The 17,945-nt window shown below is 41.9% G+C and overlaps 1 protein-coding gene across 2 annotated transcripts in view; it reads left to right on the top strand.

Moving 5' to 3' along the window:
* LOC124554940 (inactive hydroxysteroid dehydrogenase-like protein 1) overlaps positions 1-17,945 on the top strand; it is a 122,512-nt gene that overhangs the window by 80,341 nt on the left and 24,226 nt on the right. For both annotated transcript variants that reach the window (XM_047128639.1, XM_047128640.1), the window contains exons 4-5: positions 13,308-13,528; positions 13,626-13,850. In XM_047128639.1, coding sequence (XP_046984595.1) covers positions 13,308-13,528; positions 13,626-13,850 — 446 coding nt within the window. The remainder of the gene's footprint in view (positions 1-13,307; positions 13,529-13,625; positions 13,851-17,945) is intronic.

Raw genomic sequence — 17,945 nt, 5'->3', positions numbered from 1 at the left:
GCAAGTTGCTTGAACGGATGGTGAGCCGGCGCTTGCATTGGGTACTGGAGTCTCGAGGCCTTCTGGCTCCATCTCAGGGTGGGTTCCGTAAAGGCCGCTCCGCCGCCGACAATCTGGTGAGCCTGGAGTCGGCCATCCGTACTGCCTTTTCCCACCGTCAGCACCTGGTCGCTGTCTTTTTCGACATGCGGAAGGCGTACGATACGACGTGGCGTCATCACATTCTTTCTACGCTCCATGGATGGGGTCTTCGGGGTCCTCTGCCGATTTTTATCCGCAATTTTCTGTCGTGTCGTACCTTCCGCGTGCAAGTCGCGGCCTCGTATAGTTCCTCCCACGTCCAGGAGAACGGTGTGCCACAGGGCTCTGTTTTAAGTGTCTGTCTGTTTTTAATAGCCATTAACGGGCTTGCTGCGGCCGTGGGAAATTCTGTCTCCGCTTCCCTGTATGCTGACGACTTCTGCCTTTATTACAGCTCTACTGGCATTGCAGCTGTTGAACGTCAGCTACAGGGCGCTATCCGTAAGGCGCAGTCTTGGGCTGTAGCGCATGGGTTTCAGTTTTCGGCAGCGAAGACCCCCGTTATGCATTTCTGCCGGCGGCGTACTGTCCACCCGGAGCCGCAGCTTTCTCTTGATGGTGAACTTCTTTCAGTGGTGGAATCTCACAGGTTTTTGGGGGTGGTTTTCGATGCCCGGTTGACTTGGCTGCCTCATATCCGGCAGCTGAAACAGACGTGTTGGCGGCATCTAAACGCTCTGCGATGCTTGAGCAACACCCACTGGGGCGCCGACCGCTCTACACTGTTGCGGCTCTACCAGGCGTTAATCCAGTCCCGTCTGGATTATGGGAGCCTGGCTTATGGCTCAGCATCCCCATCTGCGTTACGGGTGCTGGACCCGATTCTCCACAGCGGGATACGCCTTGCCACTGATGCTTTCCGCACCAGCCCTGTGGACAGCGTACTAGTGGAGGCAGGTGTACCTCCGCTGCGGTTCCGACGCCAACGTTTGCTGGCCGCTTATGCTGCCCATGTTCTAAGCTCGCCCGGGCATCCAAACTATCGTCTCCTGTTCCCGCGGTCGGTCGTCCGTATGCCAGAACGTCGGCCCCGGTCTGGTTGTACAATAGCGGTCCGCGTCAAGGAGCTTCTCTCTGGGCTCCAGGGTTTCACTGTTCCACCTCCTTTCCGGGCTACTTTGCATACACCCCCATGGTGTGTTCGTCGCCCTAGCCTTCGGCTCGACTTGGCACAGGGCCCTAAGGACTCAGTTCCTCCAGAGGCCTTCCGCCGCCGCTTTTATTCTATCCTGGCCACGTATCAGGGCTCTGGTGTTGTTTACACTGACGGTTCGATGGTTGCTGGCCGTGTCGGATATGCGCTCACTCTAGGGGACCTTTCCGAACAACGTTCCTTGCCGGATGGCTGCAGCGTTTACACTGCTGAACTGGTCGCCATCTTTCGTGCCCTAGAGTATATCCGCTCCTGCTCAGGCGAGTCCTTCGTTATCTGTAGCGATTCCCTGAGCGGTTTACGAGCTCTCGACCAGTGTTTCCCTCGTTCTCGTTTGGTAATGGCTATCCACGAGTCTCTGCATACTCTCGCCTGTTGCGACCGCTCTGTGGTCTTTGTGTGGACCCCCGGTCATGTCGGTATCCCGGGTAACGAACATGTTGACCGCCTGGCGAAAGAGGCCACCAGTCAGCCATCTCTGGACGTTGGCCTCCCAGAGACTGATTTGCGGGCAGTCTTCCGCCGCAAAATCTTGGCGCTATGGGACGATGAATGGCGCGAACTGCCAATGCGCAATAAACTCCGTGCTGTCAAGGAGACGACGGCTGTGTGGCGGTCATCCCTGCGAGCCACTCGCAGGGACTCAGTAGTTCTTTGCCGGCTCCGCATTGGCCACTCCCGGCTGACACACAGTTATTTACTGCGCCGGGAGGACCCTCCTCTCTGTCGCTGTGGGGCAGCTTTGACAGTGGCCCACATTTTGCTGGCCTGCCCCCTTTTAGCAGTGGTCAGGCAGACATTTGTGCTGCCTGCTACGCTCCCTGCCCTTTTAACAGACGACTCCACTATGGCTGACTTAGTTTTACGTTTTCTTCGGGCAGGGGGATTTTATCATTTACTCTGAGTGTTTCTGTTTTATTTTATTGTTTTGTGTTGACTCTGGCCTTTGGCCTATGATTTTCCACTGGTTTTTTAATGTGTTTCTAAGTGGTTGGCTTTTCCTTATTTATTTCTATGGTCGGCCAACCACCGTCACACTCTGTGTGGTTTTAGTTCGTTTTGTCTTGTCCTTGTCTCCGTCTCTCTTGTTCTGTATCGTCTGTGATCTCTTCTGTTCCTCTTTTTTTATTCTCTGTGGGTGTTCTTTGTCTTTGGAAAAAGGGACCGATGACCATGGCAGTCTGGTCCCTTTCATCCCCCAAACCAACCAACCAACCACTGCTGACATCATTTTCAAATTTTTGAGAAGGTGATGTGTTCTAGGGTAGTATCTCACTGGAGCAACAGTAATATCCTCAGCAAATCACAGTTTGGATTTCAGAGGAGTTGCTCTACTGAGAATGTAATTTACATGTTCACTCACCAAATTTTACAAGCATTAAATTATAAAATAGCACTGTTTGATATTTTCTGTGGCCTATCTAAGGCATTTGACTGTGTGAATCACTGTATTCTCTTATATAAATTGAAGCTTTGTGGGATTGAAAGTATATCCAACCACTGGATAATGTCATATCTAAACAATAAATGCAAAAGTTGTACTTAGTAATTCAACCAGTATATCCAGGGACATTATTCTGACTGGGGAGAAATCATATATGGGGTTCCCCAAGGCTCAATCATATGGCCATTATTGTTCCTCATGTATGCAAACAGTCTTCTGTCTAATATACAACAAGCAGAATTAGTTCTTTTTACACATGTCACTAGTATTGTAATCTATCCAAGCTGAAATACAGAAACAGAAGACATGGTAAACAATGTTTGTAAAAGTATCAGCGTATGGTTTTCCACAAATGGTCTCACTCTAAATTTTTAAAAAGACACAACATATTCTGTTCTGCATATATGGGGATACTACACCAGTGATAAGTGCAACACATGGCGAGGGAATAATAAATTGGGTGGTAACTCCAAGATTTTTAGGTGTCCATATTGATAAGAATTTAAACTGGAAAAAGCAGATTTTGGAACTCCTAAAACAACTTTATTCAGTCACATTTGCACATAGAATCTCTGCAAATCTTGGGGAGAGACAGATCAGTAAGTTGATACATTTTGCATATTTTCAGTCAATAATGCCGTATGTAATAATGTTTTGGGGTAACTCATGTTTAAGAAGGAAAGTCTTAAAAGCCCAAAAACATGCTGCAAGGATAATTTGTGTTGCTCACCCACAATCATCTTGTAGATGTTGTGTAAGGATTTGGGCTTTCTGACTACCACTTCACAGTATATTTATTCTCTCATGAAGTTTGTTATAAATGATCTACTGCAGTTCAAAAGGAACAATGATGTACATATTACTATACCAGAAGGAAAAAGGACATTCATTACTCCACATTAAGGTTATCTTTAACACAAAAAGGATTGCACTACAATTTTCAATCATTTACCTGGGGATGTAAAATGTCTGACAGAAAACAAAGTAAAATTTGGAAATAAACTGGAAAAGCTTATCCTTGACAACTCCTTTTTTTCTGTAGAAGAATTTCTATTATTGTAATGTGTAAAAGGTGTTGTATAAGAACTACTCACTCACATCTGCATGTTTTAATAATGATAAATAATAATAATAGTAATAAAATAAATTTATAAATGTTCAGCATGTAGACATATTTACGAATTAATTTACAATGTGAATGGACAATGATTCATTCCACATCAGTGCGATTTATCATGCAAAATGATCCATGGAACATGAAACTAACTAACTCACTCCCTTCTGTTTCTCTATCTTCCTGTCTTCACTACATATCATGTGTAACCCCCTATGAACCTTACTTACTTTCCAAAGGCTCATGCCACTACAATCATAGCGTTGTAAAAAGTACAATGATCATCACATCAAATCTTGGAGCAATTACCCAACAAAGTGAACTGAAGACCTGGCCAATGTGGCATCACCTTTGAGTTCACTTTCAGGAATCTGATAAGGGCTGTAATATGAGGGTGAATTAAGAAAGTTTTATGTATTTTATCTGTTCTTGTGGATAGATCCAAAGGAACAGACACCATTTTTATCCTGCAACTGCTATCAATCAAGACACAAAGGAATTAAAGACATCAGCTGCAAGTGGGCATTGTTTTATCAGTGGGGCAAGTTGAAAAATCAAATCTGTGTAATGAGGCAAATGAGCAGGTGCATTACAGCAGAAGTGTGTGATATAAATTAAGAATCTGAGTCTGACAGGAGGCATGCAAGGGTAGCCCATGTGCTTGTGGTGACCACTGTATCCAGATGGTTTAGTGGTCAGTACATCTGCCTAGGAAGCAGGAGACTTGGGTTCGAATCCTGATGTGGCACAAATTTCCAACTTGTCCCATTGCTATAAATCATTGCCCATGAGAGCTATTGTCTTTAATTCCTTCATTAAGAAATTAAGTTACACGTTATTGTGGCAGGCCAAGTAACTTTTATTGAATGCTGCACTACACTTGTTTTGTCCACAAGAAATATATTGTCCTACATACTTCCACTTGGAAGTCTGCAACAGAACTGTCAGCAGGAAATGTGGAACATGGACTCTCTTCTGACAATGCGCCGCTCTTGTTGCCCAATGATCTAAGCATTCCAATATTTTGGAGAGCCACAGCAGTGCTATGGCATCATGGTATGGGGAGCCATTGGGCATGACCTCAGGTAATGGATGGTAGTGACTGAGAGAACTGTCATGGCACAGGATGTTCACCACACAGCAGTTCTCCAATGACTCCATGACTGAAGAGCAGATCTCTATTGTTGAGGAACTGAAATATTCACAGACAGTATCATGGTGCCATTCCTCAGCAGAACAGTGCTCATCCACGCATGTCTGCATGAACTGTTTTTGTGATTTGAAGAATAACATTTTTACACTGGACTGTGTATAAAAAATTTTATTTCTTTTTCTTGGTACTGGTTTTGGGCACTGCCCATTCTCAAGTGTGTGAGATAACAACAACCCATAGCAGAAAGCAGCAAAACACAAATCATTTTTCATTTGAAATATTGCCAGGTTTGTTTTCTTTGTGCTTCTGGTTGGAAGTGACATTTAAATAACATGATAATATTTTTGTTCTCATAAGCACTTCCATTCCGTGCACCTTTATATTTTACATGATGATGATTATGATGATGATGATGATGATGATTTGCACAATTATGCAAGGAACATGATTTTTAAATTAATGATGATGATATGTTACGAGAGGTAAATGTTATGTTCATGTAATGGTGCATCCAGTGTAGTTATATGATTTGTGCTTAGCTACATTTTGCTATGGTGTGTTGTTATGTTTTCAGACATGCTTGAGAATGGGAAATGCCTAAAACCTTACAAGTAGGTGAAAGTTCACATACTTTTTCTCACCAGTCTATCACTCCAAAAGTGAAGTTGCACTTGGATTTACTGCAGGTGTTTTCCTAGAGCATACAGATTGGGCTCCTGGTGTATAATCATCATCATTGTCATCATCATCCGTCAAGTCTATTATCTTTTGGACCACTGCTTTCCTTTGTTCTTGCTTTTCTGAACATAAAATTGTCTGATTCACCATTTCACTAAATGCTAACCATGATGATGTTGCATTGTAGGCAGAACAATTTCTACTATTGCCTCCTTCTGGAATTTTAGGAGCTTCAATTGATAAACAATGTGATGGGGTTCTTTCATCAAAGAGAATTTCGATTTGATAATGAACCAGCAGAGATAGTGAAGGCCAGAATGTGTTCCACAAGCAGTTTTAATGTCTCCAAGTTGTTGTTTTTAAGGCCATGATTTGAAATTCATACATGACAAATCTTATTTGCAATTGTTAACCACCAAGAGTGGCTTACAGGACCAATTTCTAATAATGCCAGATCAGTTAGAAGTGCATCTGTCCTTATAGCCTGAGTTATCCTGTAACCATAAGCCTGATCTGTAGAGAGATTTTTGGCGGCAGTGTGACTTAATGGAACCAAAGACTTTGGAATGACAAATGAGGGATTGATTTCAAGTTCTGTTGCATTATTAAGTATGTCGCCAATCTTGCTACTCCACCTGTTATTAGACAAAGTTTTCCTATCCAACTGTCTGATCAAGTGTTGCAAAGTTTGCTCATTAGTATGAAGAGCACAAACCAATTGATGAGTTTACGATTAAGCTTTGTCTCAACCCCATGCCTGACTACTCCTTCCCAGTCAGCGTTAAAATTTGTTGAGTCACCTACAGTAGCCTGCAAACTTTAATCAATGCTATTTTTCTTTAGAAAATCCACAAGATGGTTAGCAATAACTTGAGCAGGTTTCCTTTTCGTTAAGTCTTTCTCTGGAGTAAAATGGAAAAGATGCTTTCCACCTGGCTCAGTGCAAATGCTGTAATGTTCATCTTTCACAATACTTGGAAACTGATGGCTGTAGTTATATGCTTCTAACAGAACTTTAGTGGAATCTTGGCATCCATCAAAGAAGATACATTCAGTGTTGCCTACACTACATCAAGCAGGTTCTTCATCAAGTGATTTCATGATTTCTTCCTTTGTGATTTTTACTTTATTGTGATCAACCAGAAGCCTCCTGTCTCCTTCAGTAATTAATCCAGCATCCAAGTTTGGAGCTGTTGTAACAGCAGCTGTAGCACATAAACCGACACCAAATCTAGTACTTTGCAGTGTAACATTGTGCAATTGTTATACATTATACTGACTTGTACTTGAAGTAGAAGGTACATCAGAATCATCACATTGTGCCTGCAAAGGATCTTCAGAATGTTCATCTTTAACATCAGCTGTCTCTTCATCTTCTTCAGAGAAACGAATGTCATTTGGTTGTAATGTTAACTCTTCCTTCTTTTTTTCTGCTTGTATTCAGAAATCCTTCTTAATTCATCTTATTGCTTCTTCTGCTTTTTAATTTGTCTTCTGTGCTCAGATAGATCGAGTAACATGGTTTGATGCTGTCTAACAGAGCCAACCTTGTCTCTTTGACCTTAAATAGACATTAGTACTTTGACAAGGCTCTTCATGTCCGTAGAATAAGAGCAGGAAATGTGCACTTCAGTTTACAGTCAGCTGGACATGGACCTTCAAATACTGAATATACACTACTGGCCATTAAAATTGCTACACCACGAAGATGACGTGCTACAGACGTGAAATTTAACCGACAGGAAGAAGATGCTGTGGTATGCAAATGATTAGCTTTTCAGAGCATTCACACAAGGTTGGCGCCGGTGGTGACTCCTACAACGTGCTGACATGAGGAACGTTTCCAACCAATTTCTCATACACAAACAGCAGTTGACCGGTGTTGCCTGGTGAAACATTGTTGTGATGCCTCGTGTAAGGAGAAGAAATGCGTACCATCATGTTTCCAACTTTGATGAAGGTCGCATTGTAGCCTATCGCGATTGCGGTTTATCATATCGTGACATTGCTGCTCGCGTTGGTCGATATCGAATGACTGTTAGCTGAGCCGTGATAGGGGAACAAGGGGGAAACAAATGGTAGCACCAAAATTTTTCTTTAAACATGGTGGCTTTATTGGAGTGAACAGTTACACTAATTCTCAATCTTTCAAAATCAGCTTTATTTCTTTTAGGCAAGCAGCTGCGATTAATAAAAACAACAAACACTTTTAATACAGTAGCAAAGGGCAAGCTAGGAAGACAGTGATATTTAAATAACAACTCTGCACAAATATGGCTTCACAGGTAAGATTAAATTTATGATTGTTAATTAAAAAAAACAACTTCCAACAAATATCCCTTAATGCCTTTAGTAAAACAATAAGTGATAGGCCTAACGAGAAAGTGCAATCCACCCCAACGTTTCCATAGATCATACACACAAGTTGCACAATTTAATCCCAAGGATTTACCAAGATAAAATTTCCCCAAAACGTAAAAGATAAGTCATTACACTAAAATGCTGCATCAGTTATCAACATAAAAATTCACAAGGAGCCCAATGCTAGATTTTAACATTTCTGACATCGCAGCAGTGGGCAAGAAAAATTAGCTCAGTTAACAAAATACAATTACACCAAAACTCAAATACAGGTTAAAATTTAACACACATGGTGACAACCGCTGGCTTACAATAGTTCAAAACATTATTCAATCTCATAGGTGCGCAGATGTCATTACCAAGGGGAGTGTGTGAACCAACTTGAAGCAACTATAACATGGCATAGACAAAATTACAGATTCGGCAGTCTATCCAGAGAAGTCGGTAAGAAACGGGAAACAAGTCAGGAAACGATCACCGTCGCCCACATACACACTCGGGCACGGGCACAGAGGAGCCAACCATAAGGCAGGGAGATAGGACAGGCAGGGTGCAAAAAAAGCAATTTGTCTCGGGGCCCACCACACCACTGGATGGGGACTACCAAAATTCACTCACCTTAATCTTTACGTATGACGCCCGGGCAAGGAAACGGGAAATTGTACAGGCACAGGCCAGCAAAAACCCCAGACAGACACGCAGAATCCCATAAATTCCAAAACATAATTTAATCAATTATCCCCCAAAACCCCGGAACTTGGCACAAGTGAAATTACAGGCCACAGTATCCAAAGGCACTCTGTAGAAGAGTAAGGGGGGAAAAGGTTAAACAAAGTTCTGCAACAGCACAATAGAATGCCAAGAAAAACACACTAAGTAAGGTACATCACCCCACAGAATGCCGAGAAACACGAACACTGGGGTTTGCCCATGTTTCCGACACAATCATAACAACGAAGATAATCTTCTTAGCCATAGCACGCTGAAACACACAAACAGCACCAAACTTATGAGGACAGGAAAGTACTTCCCTGTAAACTATATCTGGGAGCAGCACAGCCACAAGCTCGTGCCAAGGCGCGGTCCAGGGAAATCGCCGTGAGAAAGATGATCCAGCACGAGTATCGTCACACAGACCGCAGCAAGGCGCAGTCAGACAGGGCAGGAAAGTTGGTAATCAGGCGACGAATCCAACCACTGACCTGGGGAGCAGCAAGTAACACCAGCCCTGGCCAGCGACACCGCAGAGGGATCCACCATCTGACGCAAAAGGCAATGCTCGCGCCCAAACTTGACTGCCCGGCCACATGCCACCGCGCAGAGACGGTGCCACCCGCTGCCAGGAGGCGCCCCGCAACAGAGAAAGAAACACCACTCGGAGGCCCAACAATCGAGAATCGATCAAGAATACCTCCACCACGGCACATTAGCAGAATATGGATTCGGTGGGTTCAGGAGGATAATAAAGAACACCGTGCTGGATCCCAACGGCCTCGTATCACGAGCAGTCAAGATGACAGGCATCTTATCCGCATGGCTGTAATGGATCATGCAGCTATGTCTCGATCCCTGAGTCAACAGATGGGGATGTTTGTAAGACAACAACCATCTGCACGAACAGTTCAATGACGTTTGCAGCAGCATGACTATCAGCTCGGAGACCATGGCTGCGGTTACCCTTGATGCTGCATCACACACAGGAGTGCCTGTGATGGTGTACTCAACGATTAACCTCGGTGCACGAATGACAAAACGTCATCTTTTTGGATGAATCCATGTTCTGTTTACAGCATCATGATGGTCGTATCCATGTTTGGTGACATCATGGTGAACGCAAATTGGAAGCATGTTTTCATCATCGCCATACTGGCGTATCACCCAGTGTGATGATATTGGGTGCCATTGGTTACGCGTCTCGGTCACCTTGTTTGCATTGACGGCACTGTGAACAGTGGACATTACATTTCAGATGTGTTATGACCCATGGCTCTGCCCTTCATTAGATCCCTGCAAAACCCTACATTTCAGCAGGATAATGCAAGACTGCATGTTGCAGGTCCTGTACGGGCCTTTCTGGATACAGAAAATAATCAACTGCTGCCCTGGCCAGCACATTCTCCAGATGTCTCACCAGTTGAAAACGTCTGGTCAATGGTGGCCGAGCAACTGGCTCATCACAATATGCCAGTCACTACACTTGATGAACTGTTGTATCGTGTTGAAGCTGCATGGGCAGCTGTACCTGTACACGCCATCCAAGCTCTGTTTGACTCAATGCCCAGGCGTAACAAGGCCGTTATTATGGCCAGAGGTGGTTGTTCTGGGTACTGATTTCTCAGGATCTATGCACCCAAATTGCGTGAAAATGTAATCACATGTCAGTTCTAGTATAATATATTTGTCCAATGAATACCCATTTAAAATCTGCATTTCTTCTTGGTGTAGCAGTTTTAATGGCTGCGCAGTGCCGATGGTTCTGTTACCGACGACTGTGCCGCTAAAGCGGAGTTATTGAATGCAGTTTTCCGAAATTCCTTCACCAGGGAAGACAAAAGGAATATTCCAGAATTTGAAACACGAACAGCTGCTAGCATGAGTTTCTTAGAAGTAGATACCTTAGGGGTTGCGAAGCAACTCAAATCGCTTGCTACGGGCAAGTCTTCAGGTCCAGATTGTATACCGATTAGGTTCCTTTCAGATTACGCTGATACAATAGCTCCCTACTTAACAATCATATACAACCGCTCGCTCACCGATAGATCTGTACCTACAGATTGGAAAATTGTGCAGGTCGCACCAGTGTTTAAGAAGGGTAGTAGGAGTAATCCATCGAACTACAGACCTATACCATTGACGTCCATTTGCAGTAGGGTTTTGGAGAATATACTGTATTCAAACATTATGAATCACCTCAAAGGGAACGATCTATTGATACGTAATCGGCATGGTTTCAGAAAACTTTGTTCTTGTGCAACACAGCTAGCTCTTTATTCGCACGAAGTAATAGCCGCTATCGACAGGGGATCTCAAGTTGATTCCGTATTTCTAGATTTCCGGAAAGCTTTTGACACTGTTCCTCACAAGCGACTTCTAATCAAGCTGCGGGCCTATGGGGTATCGTCTCAGTTGTGCAACTGGATTCGTGATTTCCTGTCAGGAAAGTCACAGTTTGTAGTAATAGACGGCAAATCATCGAGTAAAACTGAAGTGATATCAGGTGTTCCCCAGGGAGCATCCCAGGACCTCTGCTGTTCCTGATCTATATAAAGGACCTGGGTGACAATCTGAACAGTTCTCTTAGGTTGTTCGCAGATGATGCTGTAATTTACCGTCTAGTAAGGTCATCCAAAGACCAGTATCAATTGCAAAGCGATTTAGAAAAGATTGCTGTATGGTGTGGCAGGTGGCAGTTGACGCTAAATAACGAAAAGTGTGAGGTGATCTGCATGAGTTCCAAAAGAAATCCGTTGGAATTCGATTACTCGATAAATAGTACAATTCTCAAGGTTGTCAATTCAACTAAGTACCTGGGTGTTAAAATTACGAGCAACTTCAGTTGGAAAGACCACGTAGATAATATTGTGGGGAAGGCGAGCCAAAGGTTGCATTTCATTGGCAGGACACTTAGAAGATGCAACAAGTCCACTAAAGAGACAGCTTACACTACACTCGTTCGTCCTCTGTTAGAATATTGCTGTGCGGTGTGGGATCCTTACCAGATGGGATTGACGGAGGACATTGAAAGGGTGCAAAAAAGGGCAGCTCGTTCTATATTATCACATAATAGGGGAGAGAGTGTGGCAGATATGATACGCGAGTTGGAATGGAAGTCATTAAAGCAAAGACGTTTTTCGTCGCGGCGAGATCTATTTACGAAATTTGAATCACCCACTTTCTCTTCCGAATTCGAAAATATTTTGTTGAGGCCAACCTACATAGGTAGGAATGATCATAAAAATAAAATAAGAGAAATCAGAGCTCGAACAGAAAGGTTTAGGTGTTCGTTTTTCCCGCGCGCTGTTCGGGAGTGGAATGGTAGGGAGATAGTGTGATTGTGGTTCGATGAACCCTCTGCGAAGCACTTAAATGTGAATTGCAGAGTAATCATGTAGATGTAGATGTAGTGTAGTTTAATCTCACATTTGCAGCTGAGGATGTCAAAGAGCTTGTATAATGTTGCTATGAAATCCTCTTTCACTTCCAGTTTTCCTCTACCAAGTGTTATGTTTTTGGCCTCTTCCCAGTTTGTTTGCTAGCCCCCACTTTTCAAGCACTTTTGGATAAATATCCTTTGCAAGAGTGGCTGCTGGGTATTTTCTGACATTCTCTCCACTCTGCTCTCTTAGCAGAAGCCCATACTGTAGAAAATTATGCAGAGTTGGGAATTCAGAAGGCACCATTTCTCAACCTGTTCCAATGAAGTCACATATGTGTGGTAGTTGCCAGTCTTGGTTTCCTTTTACTAGCCACGATTTCGAATTTTCTGATTTTGCAAGTGGAAGAAACTGTTTGTGCATGGTAAAAGAAAGACAAGAAAATGGTACTATTTGTGTGATATTAACAAAAAGACACTCATCTGTAAATGAGTATTGCTAGTTTAAAAACTTTTATGAGTGACATGAAAAAAGTTTGCAGGTTTTATAGTATGTTTTTACCCTTAGAGCAGACATACAGTCCAAATAAATAAACACTTCTTGGAAGAAGACAGTTTGCAAAATGTCATGGAATTGAGATAGTCATTTGCCATGCAAAACAATGTAATTGTCATTTCGTATAAATATTATATTTTGAATTGCTAATGAAAATGCAACTTTATGACATCCCCCTCATTTTTTGAGAATCAAACTATTTGTCAAACCCTATTACAACAGTTGTGGGCCAGCTTGATACAGGAGAGGATACAATGGATTTATGACATCCTTTTGAAGCAGCTCAGTGCCTGCATCTAGACCAAGGGGGGGGGGGGGGGGGGGGGGAGTGGGGTACAGCATCATACTGACAAGTGGGCTCAGACTGCCAAATTCTTTGTAAATCTGATTTGTAATAACTTAAATAACATCACATAACCTCTCAGTCCATGAAATTTCATTTTATCTCCTTCTCTCCTGCGTGCTCCACATTTTTGTCAGGCAATGTATGCCTCCTTACTGAAGAGGAATCTCTCAAAACTTATGAATTTTTAAATTGGTGTGATTAATATTATATTTATTGTCCATTTATGAAATTGCAAAAAGAGATCAGTTGCATAATGTAAATTTCCACTATGTTGTTTGATATGTAAATTCATTAATTTGGAAGTTTGTTTTTTGAAAATGTTTTGCAGTAAACAATGTTGGTGTTATACTAGAAAAACCAATGTGTTTTATTGACATGACAGAAGATGACATAAAGAACCACATTAATGTCAATATAATTCCGTGCAGTATGATAACAAAGATGATATTACCTCGTATGATGGAAAGGAAAAAAGGAGCTATAGTAAACATAGCCTCTACTGCTGCTCTGCAGCCTACACCAATGTTTGCTGTTTATTCAGCAACTAAGGTAATATTTTGATTTCTTTCATAACTTTAGGTACTTAGTTAAAAGAAAATTAAGAAGTTGTGAATGATTTTTCCAATTTAGTGTTGATAATTTGCAGGTGTATATGGATTACTTTTCTCAAGCACTGCAGTATGAATGCAAGGACCATAATGTTTCTGTCCAGAACTTAATACCTTGGTTTGTGAACACAAAAATGGTAGGATACAGCAAACAATTGCAAAACTCATGGTTTGTACCAAATGCTGACAAATATGCAAGGCACGCAGTAAGGACCTTGGGAATAGCTGAACGCACAACTGGTTACTGGCTACATGATATAATTGTAAGTTACAAAATTATCCTACTCTTCTGTGGAATAACTTAAGAAACCAATTCATGAAATTATCAATTTTATCAGTTGCATTTGAAATTTTGTTACCAGTTATTACTGCATTTATTCTGACAGTACAGTTAACATGTCATTCTCCATAAGAAGCATGTATGAGTTTTGAAATTCTGTTGGTTCATTATTTCATTATTAATTTGTTTTTGGTCTACAGTGTAGCTGTACTGTTGGAATAAGCAGTCACTATAATGTATTATAGACCCTATCGTATGCATACTGCATAAACTTTAACTGACTGGATTGTGTAGCTGTTGATTAAAAATCAATTTATAGAAGAAAATATGAAATTTTATGTTAAATCTTTGAATTTTGTGGTAACTTGTATTCTGTATCCTGATACAAGAAGATATCACCATACTGGATATGAACAAATGCTAGGTCAGTTGTCTTCACAAATTTGGTTTTAGCATCTACATTTTTCAGATGAAAATTAATAGTCAATTTTTCATGTGATGATACCATTAGTGATTTTGTGCCTTATACAAATACTGTGTTTACAGTTGTTTGTAGATTATGTTGCAACTGGGAACCTCCTCCCATATTGTTATGTTAAATACACTGAAAAGTCAAAGATACTGTTACACCTGCCTAATATCGTGTAAGCTCCACCGTGAGCATGCAGAAGTGCCACAACATGACATGGCATGGACTCGACTAATGTAGAAAGTAGTGTCGGAGGGAACTGACACCTTGAATCCTGCAAGGCTGTCCATAAATCTGTAAGAGAATGAGGGGATGGAGATCTCTTCTCTGAGCAGCACGTTGCAAGGCATCACAGATATGCTCAGTAATGTTCATGTCTGAGGAATTTGGTGGCCAGTGGAAGTGTTTACACTCAGAAGAGTGTTCGTGGAGCCACTCTGTAGCGATTCTGGATGTGTGGAGTGTCACATTGTGCTGCTGGAATTGGCCAAGTCTGTCAGAATGCACAATGAACTTGAATGGATGCAGATGATCAGACAGGATGCTTACATATGTGTCACGTGTGAGAATCATATTTAGGTATATAATGGGTCCCATATCACTCCAACTGCACACATCCTACACCAGCTTTGTGTCATGCACTCATCAAGGTTACACAAGTGGGCCTTCAGCTCTGAAAGCCCATATTAGTGATGTTTCATTGAATGGTTCACACACAGATACTTGTTCATGGCTCAGCATTGCAATCTGCAGCAGGGTTGCATTTTTCTCATGTTGAATGATTCTCTTGAGTCGTCATTAGTGCTGTTCTTGCAGGATCTTTTTCCAGCCACAGCAATGTCGGAGATTTGATGTTTTACCAGATTCCTGATATTCACAGTACACTTGTGAAATGGTCATATGGAAAAATCCCCATTTCATCACTACCTCGGACATGTTGTGTCCCATTGCTCATGCCCCAACTATAACACCATGTTCAAGCTCACTTACGTCTTGATAACTTGCCATTGTAGTAGCAGTAACTGATCTAACAACTGCACCAGACACTTGTCTTATATAGGCATTGTCGACTCCAGTGCCATATTCTGCCTGTTTACATCTCTCTCTATTTGAATATGCATGGCTGTACCAGTTCCTTTGGTGCTTCAGTGTACATGCTGAGAGGTAAATAAATGTATTATGAAGTAAAATTATATATTATTATTATTATTTTTTTTTTTTTTTTTTTTTTTTGCTGTGATTAGAGTGAACATGGCATTAGTCATATGTCTTTATCATAGTCTACACATTTTTGGAAATTTTTAACTGCCATTATTCTCTTCACATCCCCCACAGGGGCTAGAATTGGACCATGTTAGTCCTGGGTTATTGTAAGGGGTGACTAAAGACCATTGCAGGGATTGTCATATCCATGGAGAGCTCCCAAAGTTGATGATACAACACTGAAAAAGACAGGCTTAAGGCTTGATTTGGATAACACAGTACTTGGCTCTTTTGGTTAAAAACATCTGTGGTCTGTTTCATGGTCATAACCCCTTAGTTTTCAAAATTTCACAGTTTTGTGGGCTCTCTGGTGAGGAGCACCTGCCACATATGGCATGTAATCCATTCATTGTGTGTCAACTCCCCAAGTACTCTTTCACATAATGGGTCAATTCTGACTTCTGATAACCAGCATGCTAGCCAGTGTACCAGAAGATATTAGGAAGAGGCGGAATCTTGGCAATGCTTATGGTTGTTGCTCCCTGACAATGCAGAAATTGCACCGCAGATACCTGAGGAATGAGCTCTCCATGTACACTGTCTAGTCAAAGGCATTGGGAATTAGGACATCGGTTAACATGCCAGATAACAGCTTGACGTAGTGGGTTAGGTCTCACAGACTGAGTGGCATCAGGATGGACGATCCCCAGTGAAGGGAACCAAGCTTTCATGGAGCAGTGGAAATGATGTTCTCACCATTATTGAGGGGAATTTATTAAGTTACCTCAACAATAGTGTTGGAGGCTTTTGCTTACATTTCAGTTGGAATTCTGCTCTCTCCCTGGTCAAATATAAGAGCAACAGAGTTAGTGCTACTAATTCACCTATCATTGGCTAATATTTCACTATCAGCGATGTCTGATGTTGTTTACCTTTTGTTGTGTGGTGATGTTAGTTGTTCTCAGCATGTGTTGTCTTTCTGCTTACTTCATCTTTCTGTTTCCAAATTTCTTTAGCCCTGCCCACAGAATGTTGAAATTGCCTTGCATAGTGATCTCTTGTTTCATTTTTGCCTTGAAAATGATGGGGTATTCACTACTGCTGGTTGTCAGATACCCTTACCTGGCTGCATTCCCATGAATTATTTGAATATTCAGTATGCTAGGAGAAGCTCAAGTTTCATGTTGCCTTACGGGATTGTAACAAAACTTACAATGCAGAGAGTTATAAGCTCATAGTGTTCATATCCTTGACAACACTACAGTAAGCAGACCAGGTAGGAGAAGTGGAGTAAAACAGAGTGTCAGTATTTGGTGTGCTCTAGAACTGAATAAGAGTCTCTTAAGAAGAATAGGTTTTAGATAAGCATGGGGAAGTAGCAGATTTTTAAATCTGACAAACATGTGTGTTAATTAAAATGTTGAATTGTACTCAGTCAGATAAGTAACAGTCTTGGAGGTGTACCAGTTGAGATTATTCCTCATAAATAAAAGCACAAGATTCAGGGACTCGTCTACACTGTTGGTCATTAAAATTGCAAAATCCAGAGTATAGCAAATAATTAAAGGTTACTTATTGTGTGTATACAGTATAGTAGTAAGAATTTGAATGTGAAATTATCTGCACAGAGGTGCCAAATCCCTAACCCAGCTGGACATCAAGCTGAACTGAGATTGAATGAGAAATACAGAACATCATTCCTTGTTGCTTCATCTATGTGCCAGAGTTCATCAGTTATAGCTGCTGGAAAGTTTTGACATGCCAGTCTCTTGGCAACCCATGATCGCATGTTCGCAATGAGTGAGACATTTGAAGAACATGCTGGACAGGGCAACTGTCTAACACCCTTCTATCAAGGTAGGCCAGGACAGCACGGGTAACATGTGGTCATGTGTAATCTTGTTGAAGGTAAACTCAAGGATACCTTAAAGATAGGGCACAGCCACCAGTCTTAACACATCAGAAACACAACACCTGCTGTCCAAATTACCAACTGTGTGATCCAGAGGTTACTGTGTTGTGTACCCAATGGCAGCCCATACCGTCGTACCAGGTACTGGGCCTGTATTATGATGATAAATGCAGTCTGGCAATGTCCATTCTCCCTGGAGCCTCCACACATGGATACAAGTTGTACAGGTGGACAGCAGCAGTCTGTGGCTGTTTGCTGATGATGCTGTGATGTAGGAGAAGGTACCTTTGTTGACTGGACACAAGACGACTTGGACAAAGTTTCTAGTTGATGTGATGAATGGTAGCTAGCTCTAAATGTAGAAAAATGTAAGTTAGTGCAGATGAGTAGGACAAACAAACCCATAATGTTCGAGTACAGCACATGTTGATTGTATATCTAGGCATAATGTTGCAAACTAATTGAAATGAAATGAGCATGTAAGGATTGTATGA

Source organism: Schistocerca americana, chromosome X, assembly GCF_021461395.2.
Source record: "Schistocerca americana isolate TAMUIC-IGC-003095 chromosome X, iqSchAmer2.1, whole genome shotgun sequence".
NCBI classification, from domain to species: Eukaryota; Metazoa; Arthropoda; class Insecta; order Orthoptera; family Acrididae; genus Schistocerca; species Schistocerca americana.
This window is presented reverse-complemented; position numbering and strand designations above follow the sequence as displayed.